Source organism: Protopterus annectens, chromosome 7.part0 (assembly GCF_019279795.1).
Source record: "Protopterus annectens isolate FY-2018-M chromosome 7.part0, PAN1.0, whole genome shotgun sequence".
Classification (NCBI taxonomy): domain Eukaryota; kingdom Metazoa; phylum Chordata; order Ceratodontiformes; family Protopteridae; genus Protopterus; species Protopterus annectens.
In genome coordinates, this window is record NC_056739.1 from 308,077,585 (window position 1) to 308,098,829 (window position 21,245).

The 21,245-nt window shown below is 40.7% G+C and overlaps 1 protein-coding gene across 3 annotated transcripts in view; it reads right to left on the minus strand.

The window, feature by feature from the left end:
* Nucleotides 1-21,245, minus strand: part of PM20D1 (peptidase M20 domain containing 1) — a 486,974-nt gene that overhangs the window by 61,400 nt on the left and 404,329 nt on the right. For all 3 annotated transcript variants that reach the window (XM_044076838.1, XM_044076837.1, XM_044076839.1), the window contains 2 exons: nt 19,371-19,536; nt 2,040-2,139 (listed from right to left, as the gene is read on the minus strand). In XM_044076838.1, coding sequence (XP_043932773.1) covers nt 2,040-2,139; nt 19,371-19,536 — 266 coding nt within the window. The remainder of the gene's footprint in view (nt 1-2,039; nt 2,140-19,370; nt 19,537-21,245) is intronic.

Genomic DNA, 21,245 nt, shown 5'->3' on the forward strand with positions numbered 1-21,245 from the left:
TCTCCAGCCCTCAAAACTGCTACATCCATCTGACTTCAGGGAAGATCTATTTGGCTTAACCAGTTTACAATTCTCTACGTCCAGGTGACTGCAAGCGGATCTACGTGGGTAACAATGAAGGTGCTGCTACTGTATTATTAGGACAGCACTAATGTCAGTAAGGAAAGTTTCCTGGCACTTGTCAAAATCTTGACCCAGAGTCATTTAAGTTTTAGTACCCTCTTTAATTGTAAGATGTCAATCTATAAATTCTTCTTGTAATTCGTATAGAAGAAGCATGTTCAATCCTCTTTTCTGATGCTAAGCTGGCTTTGTGTTAAAACAGAAAAGAAAAAAACTTGCGACTTAAAAAAATGAACACCATGGCAGTATTCTGAAGCAGTGATCTATGGTAAGTCCTTTTCTGTTGAAGTCCAACAGACTGACAAAAGAGAGACTTGACAATAGTGGATGGATAGGATAAAGTAAATTAGGTGGAAAACAGAACCCAAGTGTTATGATTTACTGTTGTAATGACCAAACCCACCAAACTGAATAGCAGTATATTGAAATAATGATCTTCTATCCAATGTTCTTATACGACTCTGTTGTCCCTGTACGATGATTTCCTTTACCTCTCCCCACTTTTGATACATATTTTTACATCCTTGTTTTCTACTGGTTGATTTGTGGTTATTAACTAGATTCCAGAAGTTGTAGCAATTTGCGGTTCTTAGAATCACAGAAGTGCTGATGCTGGGTACCAGGTCTTTTCCCTCCATGGCTGGCCCTGAAGTCCATTCTCAAACTTATGCTTAAATCAGCATCAAACTGGTTAGATATTTGGGGTTAACATAAGAAAACTGTGCACATTAATATGTACATACATATGGATAAAAATGTATTGAGAAGCTTCCATGAACATTGAAAAAATAGTTTAATACTTATTTTGCATTATGATGTTACATTACAATAGCAGAAACTCAGCCATCTACCACTTTCTGAAAAAGGAAACAGGTTTTGGAAAAGCTTTGCCAAACACTGGAATGTAGAAGGTAAACACACCTGCTGACCTTTTTATCCACCAGCACATGCTCTATATAATCCAGACCAGTGATCCAGACAGAACGTTTCCATCTGATATTCTGGCAAATCTGACTTACCCAGAGGTTTGTCAGCTTCATAGTTAATTGCACTAGCTGGGGGACCCCTAAAATTAGGGTGTGTGGACTTAACCTCAAGTTAAAAAATCATTAAATAGACTTCTTTTTTTGGTCTTTTAGGAATTAACAGGTATTTGTGTGTCAGGCAGTGACACAATGAACCACTTTCAAAAAATGAACATAGAAAAATATATTGAGAATGTTAAGCACACAGCTGTTTTCGGACCACTAATAAAAAGGTAATTACATGTTAGATTTCCAATTGTGTCAAGCATTCAATCAGCAAGTGCCTGTAATGGACATGTTTGGCAAACTGAGGAGCTTTGCTTTCTTCATTCTCTTACATGGCTGGTGCGTTTACTCCCTACCTGGCTACTGTAGCAGTGGAAAAAGACTGGAAGGGAGAAGAAAGATCATATGTAGCAGGGAGCAGTAACAACCAGCATGATGTACAACACATTTGGGATTGGGCGAGGGGGTAGACTAAAGGGGAAAATCTCCCACATCTTCAGGATGGCATGGTACACTGATAGTTATATCACATCTTCATCTTGATAAGCCTGTCCTAATATCAGGGTGACACCTACTTCCTGTCTGCCTTGTGCAAACTAGGAGGAACACTTGGACAAGGCAGATGGTAGTAAGAAGGGACAGCAAGGAAAAAACTGAACCCTTCTGTCACTGTGAGAAACATCAGTGAATTTGTATACTAAGAACCTAAACTGGATCTAGGATGACCACAGGCTACTTTGCTTTACAGATGATGTGAATCAGCAGCGGTCCAACTTTAGGGGGATGCAGTTCACACATTATTGTTTGTCAAATTCATGGTAAAAGTAATCACATCTCAGGGGATAGAATAATTAGTTGTTTTATCTCGGAAAGGAATACACTTACCTGCTAAGATCCTCTGGTTTGAACAGGACAGGTGCAAAGCGGTATATATCTTTTGTGAGGTTCTGGAAATGTTTGCTGTCTGAAGCTCCAATAAAAAGACCTAGAGAATAAAAGAGCATTATTAGTGGGACAGCTACTGATTGGGATGGGAGTGAGGGAAATCTGGATGAAATGCCATAGTCCAAGTGCAAAACTTACTCATTACAATATACATAGAAATAATTTTATGTTTTTTTTTTCCAAGAAAAAAGTCACTTGTCTGTCAAAATGATAGCTCATCCTTTATTAAAATGTAATACTGCTTACTAAAATAACAATCAAGCTGTAAAGTATCAGTGTTTTACATGACTGGGCTGGGGTTTCTTTTTTTTGAAGAAAAATAGCTATCATCAGGTCAGTCAGAACATCTGCCTTCATCTGCATGTCGGGTCATTCTTATTCTGCAGTGTCTTACTTGGTTTAGAAGGACAGAGAAGATGTCGCATGGTCATAAATCTGAATTGGCCTGAGGTTTGTTGACTTTAAAGTTAACTGTATTACTTGGGGGAACTCTTAAAAGTGGGCTGTGAGAACTTTATCCCATCTTAAGAAGTCATTAACAGGTTTTCTCTTTGGTCTTTGAGGAATAAGCAGATGTTTTTGTGTCAAGCAGTGACACAATGAACCCCATTCAGAAAATGAATATAGAAAATATATTGAAAATATTAAGCACACAGCTATTTTTAGCCCACTAATGGAAGATAATTAGATGTTAGATTTCCAGCTGTGTCTAACACTCAATCACCAAGTGTTGGTTTTACTGTATTTGTAAAATTGTTCTTCTTTTCTAAATTAAGCATACACCACAATTTTCTCCTCACTTTTCCCTCTATTCAGTAACCAGTGTTGAATCTTGAGGAAGTATATGTAAAGCACAATATACCCCCCTAGCGTCAAGATATCATACAAGTCTTTCATAAGAAATAAAGTTATACACCGGTGCTCAGCATATCAATTGACCTTTGAGATGGGTAGCTCTTGCTAAAAGAGCTCAATCTCATATGTTCACTGTAGGAACACCACACCACAAGCATGCTGATGGCATCCCTTTCACTGGGACAAAGGCATGCCTATCCCTCAATGACCCTTGTTCATATCTCTTCCTAAACAAAAGTCTGGCCTTGTAAAACTGGCAAGGTTATAAAATTATAAACTTGAAGCATGCACACAGGAGATCTAGGTCCTTAATTCCACACTTTCTACTTAAAGGAGTACTTGGGTAGGCATCTTATGGTCCCCCCCACAATTGCTTGCTGCTATTGTTCATATGTTACTATGCAGAGTGCTATCTTGAATATCAAACAATTTTGCCAGGGGCTCCCATATACACTGCTGTGCCCCTGCAATGTCCTGGACAGGTTTGCAATGAGAGCCCCCTCCACAATTACAGAATATCACTGCAGGAAATTAAAGATCACGTGCAAAATTATAGCCCACCTTGTAACATACTGAAAAAGTTGCTACTTTTATAATAACACTGTTCACCCTCTGAAATCCTGGGTAATATTTTTGATATTTATATATAAAATTTTAAATAAAACAATAAAAGGTTTTGGTGAGCTTCCGTGATGCTGCTTACATACCTGCTGTGACTCATGCTACCACCATCTAGCAGAAGTAGGGTGGTGATGCTGATGTGAATTCGGGGGAGGGGCGAAGTCTCTGCCTTTGGCCTTAGCCCAGGATGGGCTATTGATTCAGCTGAAATGCAAAACAAAACAAAAAGCACAAACCAAGGAATTCATTAAAGGGATCAGCGTGAGCAGCTAAAAGGCCCGGCTCACATGACTCAGTATTATGAGAATCAGAGACATGTTAACCATGATGAGGAAAGACCTCATTATCAGCTATTTTGCATTTCTCTGAAACACAGTTATTACTGCAATTTGCAACAATAGTGAACTGTTGCTCTTGTAAACACTGGCATTCCGTTTTAGTCACTCTCCTAAACACACACGTACACATGCAAAGACACACACACACACACACACACACACACACACACACACACACACACACACACACACACACACACACACAGTTCCCATAACGGTCCTTGACTAGTCTGCTCTCCCATGGTTCCCTACACCCCCAAATCCTTGTAACAGTTGAAGTGCCATTACAGCAAGTGTCTAGTTGCATTGGTGTCTAATTTTCCCCCACATCCCCTATGATGCCCCTAATAGTTTAAAAGGCCATTATAACACAATCATATTTGTCCTGGTGTCTAGTGTTTTCCACCAGTCCCCATACTGCTGCATGTGCTGTTATGGCACTTGAGGTTAGAGTAATCCCTGGTGCCCAGTAGCACTCCCCACATCCAATGGCCATAATAGTTTAAGTACTGGTATGGTACCATTATAGCTTCCCTGGTGGTAGTGTTTCACTCGCCCCCAAACACTTTACTACTGCTGATGGCATTATGGCACTTTGGTGTAGAGTAATCCCTGGTGTCTGGTGCCCCCCACCCCCCGATCCCCGTACTGAAGTCAGTGCCATTATAGTACTTAAATGTACAGTAATCCATGGTGTCTAGTGTCTCCCCCACCCCAGACCTCTGCATCACAGTCAAATTCAGTAGCTGAACATGGCATTTTGGCCATCTTCATTACCATGAATTGATGGAGCTGGCCATGGTGATTTACACAGCCAAGCAATTTCTTGAATCTCTCGGCATGTACATGCCTTCCTGGTGACAGTTCAGATGGAGACAGAAAATACCTAATTAGCATATGCCCTCCTCTGGACTGCCTCATTAGTATTCAGCACAGCTGAGAAGCCAACCTTACACAGTGCTGCACATCTTTGTGCTAGAGCGCTGTGCATCGCGGTGTTAGGACCATTGTTAAATATGAAAAGGTTATCGTGACATGTGCTTGAAAGTGTACACGTCTCAGTACTTTTATGAATGCCCACCCAAACTCAGAGAAAGAACACTGAGAAATAAGTAATGTTTCAGGAATTAAATGCTGCTCCCTATTGAAATGTCGGTAATCGAAACGTTGAGTGGTAAAAATCCGAAAAAAAGACCAAAAACCCAGAGAAGAGCGAATCTCAAAAAATAGCTCTTCGCCTTAAAACTTCTTTTTGCAGGGGGGTAAGTCCCCCCACCCCCCCGAACGTAAATACATCAACACCGAGATTGCACCTCTGAGAAAAGAGAATATTCAGGGAAATGGCATCTCGGATTTAGTTTATGCAAGTTTGATCTTTTTGCCATTCAGTCTCCGTGCTTTGGGACTCATTCTAGTGGGTCCCAACATTTCAAATGGTTACCATTAGATTCATGTGTGCAACTTTATTCATAAAATATTTTTTTATTCATAAAATATTTATTTTTTTTTTAAATTATTGTTCTTAATATTTTTCTAGTCTATGTATTTATTACTCATTGTGGAGCTTTTCTCCCCGAGCCTCCACTGAAAAAGGGTACATTTGACCCAGTAGACCTTTCCGGTAAACAAATGCAAATAAATAAATAAATAAATAAATAAATATTGTTGTTCAGAGCTTGTTCTTTGAATTTGCATCTACCAATATAATTCTATACACCTGACTGTTTAATAATTCATGTAATTAGTTAATAGGGGGATTAGTCAGGTCGCTGGTTACAGCAGGCAGCAGTCTTAAAAATAAACCTTTATCTAATGTAGTTGGGGGATGGAAGTCAAGAAAGGATAGCCTGCATCATCTGACTATGAATTACAAATTTATGCCAATCACAGCCACATACTGGGATTTTTTTTTTAAACTTGGCACTGTTTTCACAGAAAATCATTATTTTATATGAAAATAGGACTGGAACACTCCTCAGACATGTATTCCAATTCATTAGGTTGCACATGATCTTTAAAGAACTTACAGTATTTTTTATCTACGACAAACTCTTCTATGGAGGGAGTGGAAAGTACAGTTGTGTAAGTAAACTTATCAACACATCACATGATCAAATAATCACTGCTGCAGTAGTGTTAGCTATATAGTTTACATCCTGCCAAGTATAGAAAAGTCAGCCAGCTTCCAAAGCTCCAGGACACCTTCCACACACAAACTGTCTACATTAACCTCTTTTCACTATAGCAACTATTCAGCACGTCTTATGTTACCTAACTTAAGCTTACCACGATCCAATGTCTTTTTTCTAAACTGCAACAAATTTAACTTATTATTGCAAAGTATCACACTACGCTAGTTATCCAATTAGCCCACACAACTGGATACAATACAGTTAGTAATTGCTACTTATCTCCTGCTTACTGAAACAAGCAGCTTATCAGCTGCTCATATTGTTTGCCTAGAAGTAACACAGTACAGCTCAGTCTATGTACTAGTTCATACATCACTCTGTAACACATCATTTACTATACTGTGAGAAAGATACAACCATAAAATGCTCCATAATTCATGTGAATAAGAAGTATGTCTCTAAATTGGGAGGGTTGGGAGGATGGACTAATGGTTAAGGTGTTTTCCTTACAAACACAAGGTGCAGGGTTTGAGTCTCACAACGGATAATTGGCTAAGCTTAAAATGGCTCACAAGGGCAGCTAGCTTAGTACTAATCTATAAACCTAAATGATACATTGCTACTCTGGCTACATAGCCTATCTTGTATTTCACTACCCATTCTCATTATTAAGGGCTTTACTTTCAATAATTCTTTTAACAAAACACTAGCTTATTTCTTCTGTCTAGTAGGGTCTTAGAACTCAAATTTCTGAACATGGTGCTATCAGAATCAAGATGCCAAACCCCAAGATACATGATATAAAACTTGTGTTGGTCTTGGAATGGGATCTTGTGTCCACACTGCTTAATTTTTTAAAGCCAGAGGTCTTGTTCTTCCCTATAAAAAGCACACTAACCAACTATACACTGCAAATGTAAACACCTGAAAAAATATACCAATGTCTGTTCTAGCCAGTGAAGTTTAAAGCTTTTTTTTGACAGGGACAGGGAGGAATCCAATGGGAAAAAGTCTAGGTTAAATGAATAAAAAAGGAGTTTCAAGAGCTAATAAAAGCTAAAGCAAGCAATGTCCTGACGCTTCTGTAATATAAATAAGTTACTACGAAAGAGACTTATCTGTCCCAGGAAGAAGTGAAGAAAATCTCAAAAATACCAAATGCCCGAGACAGCTCAGAGAAGTCATCGAAGTTTTAATGGTGGCAACAAGCCCTAGAGAATTAGTTGAGAGCAGTTCATTATGGACATGGGAGGAGCTTGAGCTGGCCAGCATTCTTGTTGCTGCCATGTAAATGGAGCTTTGGATGACCAGTCTTTTGGTTTCCAGTGTCCTGACAGGACCAAGGTTACATGTAAAACTTCCCACAGTACGTTACCATGAACCTGACTCTCTCTTCACTCCCTCAGACTACTTTAGCAGTCAGCACTGCAAAGCCAAGTTCTGCCAAAAAAGGGTGGGCAATCATCACAAATCATACCTAAATGACCATCCATGTGTTTGGGAAGGGAGAAGTAACACAAACAGCTAAAACCGATTTAACAAAAGTAAAATATGCAGTTAAAGATGGGATTTACTATGACACATCTCATCTCTCCTCGCCTAGACAAAATACTGTAACTGTCATATTTATAGTAACAAAATTGTCTCATAAGCAAATTGCTGAACAAATCTGAAACCCACCTAACATATTAAGATGCTAATCAAAATGCAATTTAACATGTGTGATATTGCACAGTCTGAATAAGAGACCATCAACAGTGGGGGTCCCATTAAAATAGATTGAAGGGAAATCAGATATTTTGATATACAAGTTAGACTTTTTTTGTCCCTGTAGCTTATATATCCCTAGTCAATCCATTTGTTCACCTAGTTCTATGCAATACTGAGCAACAGCATCACATGACCCACTGTCAGCAAGGTCATCTCATCTCCAGAAGAATAATATACCAACTGGCTAAAATTTGACAAGGACCACAGCAACAGTTGGACAAAAATAGAGTCCATCATACTACAGATGAAGTGATTTTACCCCAAGCTCTCTAGCACACTAATACACATGGAACACAAGTGCGCTGCATACAGCTCCTGTGCAAGTGAAATTAGTGTCCACTCACATCCTGCTTGTGCAAACAAGATCTGCACAACTACCTTCTGGTTATCACTATGAGGCAAGCAAATTGGTGCCAAATGTCATTCCAACCCCCCCAAACCCCCAAAGAGAACTTGATGGTGAGGAAAGCTAGGCCATGACTACACAATTCTTGACCTCAGGCTGACTCTTCAGCACCCAGACCCATTATTTGTATCATGGAAAGATTTTTTTAGCATTATGTCACTGAGGGCAATCATCAAGTATTATTAATACATGATGTAAAATATAGTTTAGTAATGCTATCGTATACAATTCATGCATACCTAGCTGAGAGAGAGAGACTCTACAAATAAAGCATTTCCTATAATTAGTTTAAAGCTTTAAAAAGGAATGAAAAGCATTAAGACTGAAAACAGTGCAGCAGAAGTTAAACAGAAAATTGTTAAGAGCTTATGCTGAAAAAGTCCAAATATTACATTAAATATGGATGATGATGTAAGTTAATGATATGCAAGGTCACTCAAGATGTGTCTGTTAAATTCTAGGACATAATGAAAATGAGAACCTTTACTTAAAAACATAGAACAGAAGTAATCATTATTTTCATACAGAGCAATGGCAAGTGATCTTTTATTATAGTTCATGTCAGAAAATGTGCAGTATGTATAAAAACAATGACAAAAGGTTTGTGTCTACTGTATGCAAGAGGTCTATGTCATAACACCGAAAGCTAATTTCACTGAAACTCATACAGTCGAACCCATTTCACTGAAAACTCATTTCAAGAAGAGATGTATTTCTTGTGGAGAAGGTTATCTTAAAACATTTTTTGCAAGGGGGTAAGTACCCTTACTATCTCCATGCGTGCACACAATGGAGAAAAGAAAAAAACACCACACACAATGAATCAGTGCTCGAGAGCAAACACAGACATATACAGATCCGGGGGTACAACATAATGCTGACCTTCATAATTCACACATATTCTGCTAGACTCACTTACCTAATAACTTCTATGATAAGAAATGGCACCATTGCATACTTTCTACACACTTCTATACTTTTCTATGAAACAAAAATTCAGTGAAATTGGTTAGACCATTTGAGTTTCAGTGATCCAAGTTCTCTGTGTTATGACAGGGACCCATATGCTGGTACACTGTAATCAAGGAAAGTAAACACATTATAAAAGCTCCCAGTAAGAGGTGTTAGAACATGGTTGACTTATTTGTTATCTGTATGTGTGTCAGACGATATACATTTAACAAACAAGAATATATAAAGAAAAAATATTCAAGAAAAGAACACAAGCACAGTCGTTAGGCACTGCTGCTTCACAACTCCTAGTTCTCTGGTTCATTTTCCAGTTGGACTGTCTTCGTAGGTGGTTACTATGCTATTGACCCTAGGTCCTTTATAAGCCTTGCCATGTTATACCCTTGTTCCCTTATTGACCAAGTTGTATGATCTTTATTTGCAGCGTGAGTCAATGATCCACATCGACTGCCCTTATCCAAGAGGGACATAGGTGACATCCCCAGGTAAATTTACGGTCTCCTATCCAATTGTCTAAATTATGCTTAAGTAGGTTGTTTAGGAGCTCTGTTTTAAGTGAATTGGAAATTTGTTCCAGAGGAGTGGCAGTCTCTGAGGAACATATCTGCCTCTCCAGCATGTCCTATTAATTTAGCAGGCTAGGTTAAGATCCCTAGAGTAAGTGAATCTTGTCCCATTTGACTTGTGGACATGCAGCATTTCCATTAGGGCAGGGTCTGACACTGCTCTGCGGGCCAGACACAAATCGCCTCTCAGCAGCCTATAAGATCCAGAGGACAGTGACAGGGCCTTTAGTATGCCCATGTAGGTTATGTGTTGAAGGCCCTGCATTTTCTTGGTGAGAAACCAGTGAGGTCTGTCCAGCTGCTGCAGGAGTCTGGTGAGGTACATACAGAAGGAAGCGCTGAACTCTATTAGTGGTCTGATGAGGGATGTGCACAGGGAATTATAACATCCTTAGCTATGGATGTGATGCCCTTACTTATGAGATGTGCAATGTAGAAGGCCTTCCTTACCACTGTGGACACATGGTAATCAAAGTTAAGGTTGCTATCAACCTGTGTTCCCAAATCTCTCACCACAGGGTTTGAGCTAAGGCAGTACTGTTAATATTGTAATTTGCAAGGACTTCCCCTTTGCATTTATTTGCATTTAGTTTAAGTTTGTGGCTTTGGCACCAGTCATTTATCTGTGTAAGCTTTTTGTAGTATGTCAACATTGTTTGGGGACTCAATAATTGCACCTAGTTTGCAGTCATCAGTGAACTTGGTAAGCCGCAGGCCATCTATTTTCACCTGGACTTCTGAGAAATAGACTCCAAACAAGCACAGATCCTTGTAAAGTACAGTTGTGTACACTTACCATAAATGTAGATGTTCGAGTGTATTCACTGTTACAGTCATTACATTTGGGTAATCTGCTGGCAGGTTGCCCTCAGTCGGCCTGAATAACAAAGTCTTGGGTCCTGCGTCGGTTGCTGTCTCCTCTTCCATGACGTCAGGTCGTCAGGTGTATAAAACATGCAGCCGATGCCATTTTAATCAGTTTTTCTTGCCCCAGATGTCAGGTGCCCCCGAAATGAGGAGCAAAAAAAAAAAAAAAAAAATATATATATATATATATATATATATATATATATATATATATAAATAAAACTATAAATATATAAATGCACTTTAGAACACAGAAACTTTACCTTCAACTAAAAGCAAATACACCACAAAGGCTTTTGAGCATAGTGAAGGAAAGAAAAGGTATAGAAAGGGGGCTGGTGGGTGGGTAACCTGGACTGCAACAGTGAATACACTCGAACATCTACATTTATGGTAAGTGTACACAACTGTACTATGTTCTTTGTGTTTCACTGTTGCAGTCATTACATTTGGGTAGAATCCCAAAGCTATGGATGGGAGGATGGAACTAAACAGCATTAGGAGCAGCTACAAGGCCCTGCAGGACTGCAGTGGCAAAGCCTGCCCTGGATTTAGAAAACAGAGGTACATGGTAATGCTTTGTGAAGGTATGAACTGAGCTCCAAGTAGCAGCTTCTAGAATGTCTCTGGTAGGGACCCCACTGAGAAAAGCTGCTGAAGTAGAGGCATCCCTAGTGGAATGTGATCTGATCCCCTTGGGCACAGGTTTACCATGGTGCAAGTAGCAGAAACAAATGCAATGGCTTATCCATTTAGAAATAGCCTGCTTTGATATAGCCTTCCCCTATGATCCTGCAGCAAATGCCACCAGTAGTTGCTCAGACTTTCTTAGAGATTTTGTCCTGTTTAGGTAGAATCTTAGTTGTCTGTGTACATCCAGTGAATGCAGAATCCGCTCCCCCTTGTTCTGCGGATTTGGGAAAAAAGTTGGCAAGTGAATGGTCTGGTTAAGAGCCGCATTGGATACCACCTTAGGATAATAGAAGGATTGGTCCTGAGGGCCACCCTGTCCAGGTAAAATATAATGAAAGGCTCCACTGCCATGAGAGCCTGCAGTTCTGAAACCCTTCTAGCTGAAGTAACTGCCAAAAGAAAGGCTGTCTTCCAAGAAAGAAATTTTGTATCCGCAGTAGCTGCTGGTTCAAAAGGAGGTAGGGTGAGTTTTTCCATCACAAAATTCAGGTCCCATGCAAGAGTTGGCACTCTCCTGGGAGGTCTTAAATTTTTGGCCCCTCTGAGGTACTGTTTTAGCAGGGGATGAAAAAAGAGGGGAGGCACTGTGTTGTAATGAGCTAAGATGGCAGAGGCATGGATGTTTATTGAAGAAAAAGTTAGGCCCTTGTGAAGCATCTCAGTTAAGTATTGCAAAATCTGAGGAATATTGGGCTTTACTGTGTCTATTCCTTGTGCTTGGTTCCAAGCACAGAATCTCTTCCATTTATCAGCATAAGATTTTCTAGTACTAGGCCTTCTGGCCTCCAAAATGACATCCATCACAGGTTTACTGAGAGATGTGGTTGGTGAAATTAGTTGGTTAGCCATGCTGCAAGATTCAGAGTTTGGAGCTGAGTGTGCAGAATTTGATAGTTCTGCTGAGACAATAGGTGAGGTGTTAGGGGCAAGTACCATGGAGGAAGGTGTGACATAATCCTTAGAAGCGGGTACCAGTGTTGGCGAGGCCAGTCCGGAGCAATTAGAATCATTTTTGGTTTTTCCTGTCTGACTTTTAGTAAGACCTTGGAGAGTAGAGGCAAAGGGGGAAAGGCATAAACTGATAGGTTTTTCCAGCTGAAGGATAGAGCATCCACTTTCCATGCTTTTTTGTGATGAGTTCTTGTGCAGAATTTGTCCAACTGATAGTTTTGGGGAGAGGCAAATAGATCTATGTCTGGGTTCCCCTATTTTTGTATTAACATGCTGAAAATTTGTGGATCCAGTTTCCATTCATCATCATCATCTTCTTTCAGCTGTTCCCGTTAGGGGTCGCCACAGCGGATCATCTGTTTCCATTTCTTCCTGTCCTCTGCATCATGCTCTTTCACACCAACCACCTGCATGTCCTCTCACCACATCCATAAACCTCATTTTAGGCCTTCCTCTTTTCCTCTTACCTGGCAGCTCCATCCTTAGCATCCTTTTCCCAATATAATCAGCATCCCTCCTCAGCACATGTCCAAACCAACGCAATCTTGCCTCTCTTGCTTTGTCTCCAAATTGTCCAACCTGAGCTGACCCTCTAATATACTGATTCCTAATCCTGTCCATCCTAGTCACACCCAGTGCAAATCTTAACATCTTTAACTCTGCCACATCCAGCTTTGACTCCTGCCTTTTCGACAATGCTACCGTCTCCAACCCATATAACATAGCTAGTCTCACTACCCTCTTGTAGACCTTCCCTTTCACTCTTACTGGTACCAGTCTGTCACAAATCACTCCTGACACTCTTCTCCACCCATTCCACCCTGCCTGTACTCTCCTCTTCACCTCTCTTCCACACTCACCATTACTCTGAACTGTTGATCCCAAGTACTTAAACTCATCCACCTTTACCAACTCTACTCCCTGCATCCTCACCATTCCTCTACCCTCAGTCTCATTTTCCATTCATGCGGGTCCATAAGGTTTCTGCTTAGGTCGTCTGCCAGAGTATTTTGCTTTCCTGGCAGGAATTGAGCTTGAAGATGTATTTGGTAAGTCAAGGCTGTGTTCCACAAGGCCATGGCTAGTCTGCAAAGGGGATAGGAGTGAGTACCCCCCTGCTTGTTTATGTACCACATAACTGTGGTGTTGTCCGTCTTTATCAGTAGCTGCCCTGGATGAAGGAAGTCCTTGAAGGCTTTCTGTACAGCTAGCATTTCTTTCTGGTTGATATGTAGATGCATTTGGTTTGGGCTCCATTTGCCCTGAATGCATCTCCCTGCCAGATGTGCCCCCCAAGCATAGTCTGCTGCATCTGTAGTTAGGGTTTGGGTGGCAGGGGGTAGAATGAATGACAGTCCCTTGTTTTGGTGACATGCCTCTGCCCACCAAAGAAACTCCTGTTGCAGGCAGGGAATGAGAGGAATCATTGTTTCCAGGCTGTGACAATGTTGACTCCATAAGCTTTTTAGGTACAATTGAAGTTTCCTCATATGCAGTCTTGCATATGGAATTAGTAGAATACAGGATGTCATGAACCCCAAAGCCTGCAGAATTTGTCTTGCAGATAGCTGGGTTTTTGTTGCCACTTGTTTGAAGTATGTTGTCAATTGAATTTGTTTGTCTGGCGTGAGGTAAGCCATCTGGGCAGTTGTATTCAAACTTGCACCCAGGAATGTAATTATTTGAGAGTGTACCAGTTGTGATTTCCTTTAGTTTATGGTGTACCCTAGGCATGCTAGAAGCCTTTTTACAAACGCCAGATGTTGAAGAAGAGTGTCCTTGTCCTCTGCTTGAATGAGACAATCATCCAGATATGGATAAATTTGAATGTTTCTTTGTCTGCAAAATGCAATTACTGGTGCCAGGCACTTTGTAAAGACCCTGGGCACAGTAGATAAGCCAAAGGGCAGTGCAGAGAATTGGTAATGCAAAAAGCCTGCTTTGAAACGGAGGTATCTTCAGCAAGATTCCCTTATTGGGATATGCAGGTATGCCTCTTTTAAGTCTAGAGTTACCAACGAGGCATTCTTGCCTAGCATAGGCAGTAGCTGTTGTAAAGTCAGCATTTTGAATTTTGGAATGTCCAGGAACGTATTTAGAATTGATAAGTCCAGAATTGGACGCCATGATTAGTCTTTTCTGGGTACCAGGAAAAGTCTTGAATAAAATCCTTATCCTTTTTCCTTTTCTGGCACTGGTTGAATAGCCCTCATATCCATGAGGGACATGACTTGTTTCTGGGCCTCAGCCCACTGATTTGGTGGCAAATCTGGTCATCTGTTTGGATTTGGCAACATGTGGAAATGAAATCTGTACCCCTGGGATACTATGTTTAATACCAACTTGTCCTGGGTAATTAAATGCCAATTTTGAGCATGAAGTGCTAGTTTTACCCCCAAGGGGGCTGCCAAAAGATAAGTGCTTGGAGATGGTAGAGGAAAGTCATTGAGACTGTTTACTGTAGGGTTGTGTTTTGTTACCTCCTGATTTGGAGGTGGAGGCACCCCATTGCTTTGACCTGTAAGATCCTTGTGACTGAAATCTGGAGCCTTTGGAGCATCTGGGTTTGCCCTGAGCGGCTCTGTTGGACACAGGAAATGACCAATTCTTAGTAGGCCAGTGTCTACTGAACCTGGGTGGCTGCACTTACAGGAAGTCTTTTACAGTTTGCATAGATTTAGCTTTGTCTTCCATTTTCTTTAAAACCTCTTCTGCCTTATTACCAAACAGACTGTCCTGCTGTAAAGGGGCATCCAACAATTTAGCTTTAACATGATCAGGCAGATTTTTGCTCCTTGAGCCAGACATGCCTTCTTATCACAGATCCAGTTACGGCGGCCCTGCAAGAGGCCTCCAAGGAATCAAAACCACATTGCAAAGTATGCTTTCCAGCCTGTTCTGCTGAATGCAATAAATCCTGTAACTCTTTATTTTCCACACAATCAGAAATCAACATAATTTTCTGTTTCACTAAGCCCATAACATGCTGTTGATATTTAAGTATATGAAACTGGCAGTTTAAAGCCCTGATTGCCAAGGTTGAAGACGTATAAACCTTCTTTCCCCATCTATCCAGCACCCTGGAATCTCTATCAGAAGGGGTAGGATTTTTGGCTGTAGAAGCCTTAACACCCTTGGTTGAGAAATAGTTTCAGGGTCAGCAGCAGGGTTTTTGAAAAGAAATTTGTGGGAATCAGGAACCCTGTAATATCTGTCTGGCTTACTAAGAGCCGGAGGGAGGGAATCAGGAGCCATGCTTGATTCCGAGAACACATCAACAATGTCTAATACAGGAGGTATTGCCAAAGGCCTATGCTGAGGAAGAAGAAGAAAATCCCTAAGGTTCTTTTTAGATTCTGAGAAGTCCTGACTCTCCCAGTGAAAATGTTCCCTTAAAGTATGCAAAGTCTCTCCAAAAGAGTAAGCCTCAAGGTGGAATAGAAAATTCCAGATCAGAAGAGGAATCAGAAGAAATGGAAACCTGATCTGAAGATTCATAATCAGTGCCTTGCCTAGGCCTCTTAGCAAGGGGGGGGGGGGTTGGGAACCCCTGATCAAGGTAATTAAATCCTCAGCCATTTTGGTCATTTGTTTTTAGGCATAGGGGCCTGAGCACGTGGCTCATGCGTCGGTTTTTTTAGACATAGAAGTTGGTTTTGGCCTTGTTTTTGATGATGGCGTCGGTCTAATATACAAATGTTGAGGCCTGAAAACACCCTCAGAAGCTGGTGCCTGCTCAGCAGCTCCGGACCTATCCAAGGGAGAGACATCCGCGGGTTCAATACTTGCAGAATCTCGCAGCATACCGAACTCCGAATGGGTCTCGGTAGAGGCCTGTGACTCAAAAGTAGCGGGCATCAGGGGCTGCGAAAGCGCCTCACTGAGTACCGGCGAACCGACGACTGGCTTAGGAGAAGCTTCGTCATCGGATTTGGACCTCGACAATCTGTCTCTGTCTTTTTCCTTGCGTTTTTTGTGAACTCCGGCAGTTGGATTCCTAACCGATGACATTTCAGGATAGTTAAATCTTAAACCAAAATATTTAGAAGCAAAAATATACCGACGCTTAATAGTGTGTTGGTTAAATTTAGCACAAAACCGACAGCAAGGCACACTGTGAATACAGTACAAATGAAAATCCTTATGAAGTATTTGTTTCCCACAAGTAATGCAATTATTAACTTTTACTGACATCGCTAAGGAGCAAGAAAAAGTTTCCCCAATGGGGTACTTAGCTTTAGTTTGAAGACTTCGGTTCTGAAACTCGAAAATGAAAATTTCAGGAGTCGGTCGGCCGACCGGCACTTGCGAATGGCTTCTGCTTCGGGCACCGCGCGGCAAGAAAGACTGATTAAAATGGCGTCGGCTGCATGTTTTGTACCCCTGACAACCTGACGTCATGGAAGAGGAGACAGCAACCAATGCAGGACCCAAAACTTTGTTATTCAGGCCAACTGAGGGCAACCTACCAGCAGATTACCCAAATGTAATGACTGCAACAGTGAAACACGAAGAACATCTGGTAAATGGTCTGCTGGTAGAGATGGAATCCCCAACTTAGACTGTATGCGTTCTGTCAGTGAGCCAACTGGCTACACATCTAGTGACATATGGGTTAATTCCTAGTTGGGTGAGTTGATGCCTGACTGGAGAATTGTGTCAAAAGCCTTGGCTAAGTATAGATAGGGTATATGTACTGTTTTGCCTTCATCCAGGGCTTTTGTGACATTCACAAAGAAGTCCACCAGGTTTAATGAGCATAAGCTAGTCAAAGCCAAATTGGGTCGGGTCAAGAGTTTGAAGGTCACCTATACCTTTGTTGATAAGTTCCATGATGATTCTCTCCATGGCCTTTCAGATAATGCTGGTTAGGCTTATGGGTCTATAGTTCTCAGGTCATTGAGGGCACACGAGATAGACATACATTAGATGGAAGTTAAAATGGTTTAAACAAGAGAATAAACTAGAACAGAATGAAAGAAACAGTATGCACTGGATGAAAAGTGAAGCAGACAAGTGGGTGAAGTACTCAGGTTGTGGAGCAAAGGTTTGGCTCATGGAAAGAGGCCTTGTGATCAATATTGTCAGGAGGGTCTCCACATCTAACCAATAGGTACTGAAAGTATAAAATGTAGCAGCTATAGCAGATGCTGAAGTGAAGGCCTGGGTGAAAGTTGGGTTTGGGGAAAGCATGGAATAGTAACTTTCAGACCGTCTCAAAGAAATTCTGGCAAATGTTCTGGTCACTCAGGAGGGGTGATTTGGGGATTATTCAGGCTGTAATCAATAAGGTGGGGAAATGCTGACCTTGACTGGGGATGTTGTTTGGAAGTGTAAGAAATATAATGTGGAATTCCTAAAACCAGCAATCATTCTTTCTCTGAGAAGACAAAAGCAGAAGAAACCAACGAAATTGGTCAATTTTTGTTGATGAGATCAGTGCACCAATTAAAGACCTCTGCAGTGGCAAGGCTATGGGAACGGATGTAATCCAACTGGAAATGTTAAAACTTATGGATATTTTTGGTGCTGTGGTTAACATTCCTTTACTATGTTGTATGAAAGCAGGAACAGTACCTCTAGATTGACTGATTGGGCTAGTGATCACCATTTCAAAAAAAGGGGACATGAGGCTGAGTTCCAATTATAGAGATATCACACCTCAGCCTTCTTGGGATAGCCTATTTCTGGGTGCTGGAAAGGACAGTTCATTTGTTAGCTGAGCCTATGATCCAGGAAAAGTAAAGCAGATTTCACCCTGGCCATACAGCAGCAGATCTTATCTTTTCTCACACATGGATACCGGACAGGTCCTGTCAACATGCATTTTGTGGACCCAGAGATAGCACATGATTGTATTTTAGGGAATGCCCAATAGGAGGTGCTGCATTAGTACAGTGCTCTGCGGCCACTGATATGTACTGTTTGGTCAAGGAAGGGGGAATTGGGAATCATGTCAGTCTATCAACAGTTATTATAGTGCATGTCAGCAAAGTGAAAAAAAAAAAAAAACTACCAAAACAACTTGGGTAAACCTTGGAGAAAACGTTTTTTTCAGGGGGCATGTCCACCTGCATCACCCATAGTGGGCACACCTCCTACAACTGCCCAAGCTTATACACACCTACCAAGGTTGCATAACTATGGAGAAAAGAGAGAACTCAAAAGTTGTTTGGGTAACTTTTATCCAATCAACTGTCACTCACTGAATATGGTGTTGGTCAACCTACATGCTCCCTCAGAATTATGTCTGAACTCTTTTCACTAAGTTAAATACATTCATGCTCGGCACAGGACTCGGTCTGTCTTGTTTCCTTCATTTGCAATTTTCATGTACAGTATATCAAGATTTACACAGTATTCAGTTTGGGGACATGAGGACTGTATTTCAATTTGCAGGTGATATTGCTCTCTCTCTCAGCCTAAATGTCTGTAATCTCCAATGCTCACCAGAGCACTTCCCTACTGAGTATGAATCAGCTTGGATGAGAATTACCATCCCCAAATTACATGCCATGATTGCTCTCTATAGCTGCGGGAAATAGTTTACCTCAAGCAGAGGTGTTTAATTATCATGAGGCTTATTACCTGAATAAGGGTAAAGACGATTAGGAGAACCACTTACTGTTTGGAAGCTTTTGGCTTGCTTACTTGCTGTGTCTATTTACAAATTATGTTGATATGGTATGTTAACTAATTTTTTCACATATGATATACTTAAACCACTCAACAAAAGCAGAGTTGGAGCTGTTTTTATATAAATATATATATATATATATATATATATATATAAATATATATATTTTTTTTTATAAATGTATATCTATGTATCTATATCTATCTATATGATAATTATACACACACACACACGTATATAAAATATCACAGCTTGCAGGCATCTAAGTACATGCTCCACACAGGTTTTCAAACTTTATCCTGTATATGATGCAACAAATTTTGGTGAATTAAAACACAATGCATTTTTTATCAGATGAAGATGATCTTAAAGAGTATAAAGTAGACAACTCAACACCCTATTATTTCATAGGCCAGAATGGAAGTAAATACAAAAATGAACATTTATCTTTTTTTATTTTTACCTGGAGCAACCAAGACATCTGGGAAAATATCTTTGATTGTTTTCTTCACAGTTTGGAAGCCAAACGCATCAGTACTGTAAGAGCTGCTGGGAATGGGATTATATGCGTCTTCAATTTCCACTTTAACCCTTTCGTCTGCCACAATACTCTGCACCAAATGCAGAACCTTAAACAGATTTAACAGTACAAATTTTACATTTAGAAAAGTTAGAAGATTAAAAACATACTGTCCAATTTCATCAATGCCAATATTAATGGTACACCATTCTGAGTGACTATACAACACAAGCACAACTCCCACCTTCTTCCTCCTAATTTTAGTTTTCCATCTGATTGTCTTGCAACCTTAAATATCGGGAGGAATTCATAAAGGTTACCACAATGTGAAGACTATATCTCTAATATTTCTGAATGAATAGACAGGACATAAATGTGGTAGAGATTTTCTTAAACACAGACTGTGTACACTTGCGTAGGCATTCATGAATCCAACCTATTATGTGTATGCATTAAGTTAACTAAGCTTGAAATGCAAGAAACAGGACTTTAATCACTAGCAGACTATCAGATTCTGACCTCTAAGTTACAGAGAGTGTGTGAGCTATTTGATCTCTTGGATAAAGAGGGCTTTGGTCAATTGGTGTAGGATTGTAGCAAAAAGCATAGAATTTTAAGCATGGTCCTAACCAAAGCACAGATTGTCATTTATGTCCAGGAAGGCAACATCAGACAACAATGATCATGTCAACTGGTTTAGAGGAGCAGGAAGGATAAGAATGCAAAGATGGCGTGCGATTTTGGAGTGCATTATTCTGTCGTTGGGAAAGGGTTAAGGAGTTAGGAAACTACCAGTAAAGTGAAGAAGTAAACAAGTTATGGCATGAGGTAAAGGATGGAGTACTCAGGGCTATAGATAAAGTTATAAGGAAGAAACAAAGCTGTGAAGCAATGGAGAAGACCATTATTGCTACAAGGGAATGTGAGGCTAGAAATTATGGCAAAAGACAGGGCACAGAAGAGGCCAAAAGGAGGTGGGAGTGAGACACAGTAAAATGAGGCTAGTAAAAGGGTAACAAACATTGTGAGGACAGCAAAAACAAAAGTTTAAAGGGAGTTAGCAAGAATGATAAAGGGGAGCAAGGGCTTTTTTAGATACATACAGAAAGAAAGATGGGATGGATAGAACTAGCTGAGCTGAGCAAAGGTGGGAGGCAGATCACAGAAGACTAGGAGAAAACAGTAGTACTAACATGCTTCACTTCAGTTTTCACAAAGAAAAGTAAAGGGAGAGTGCCATGCGGTGAGGAGGTTAGTGCAGAATGGGGCAATGTACAGACATCAGTAAAGAGAGGGAGGAGGAGGAGGGGAGGACACTTGCTGCCATTAGGGAGGATAAAGCAAAGGGACCAGATGGGCTGCCTGACAGAGTCCTCAGAAATCTGGCTGGTGTACTGCAAAACCCCTTGACAGATGTATTTACAAAGGGTCATTCATTAGAGAACTGGAAGATAGCAAGTATATTATCACAGCACAACATGTGTGTGTGTGTGTGTGTGTGTGTGTGTGTGTGTGTGTGTGTGTGTGTGTGTGTGTGTTGGGCGGGTGGGGGTGGTGGCATGAAAAGAAATGCTTGTGAACTACAGGCACGTTAGCTTAACAGAAATGACAGGGAGATTCGTGGACAGAACCATGAGGGAAAGGCTGGTAGCTTTTCTAAGGAAAACAATACCCATAACAAGAACCAGTGTTAGTAAAGAAGATGCTGTCAGTCTAACCTAATCCAGTTTTATGACTGGGTTGCAAGTGAACTTGACAAAGGATTAGCAGTTGAAGTCAACCTGAACTTTATCAATAGCCTGATAGGGAAACTGAAAG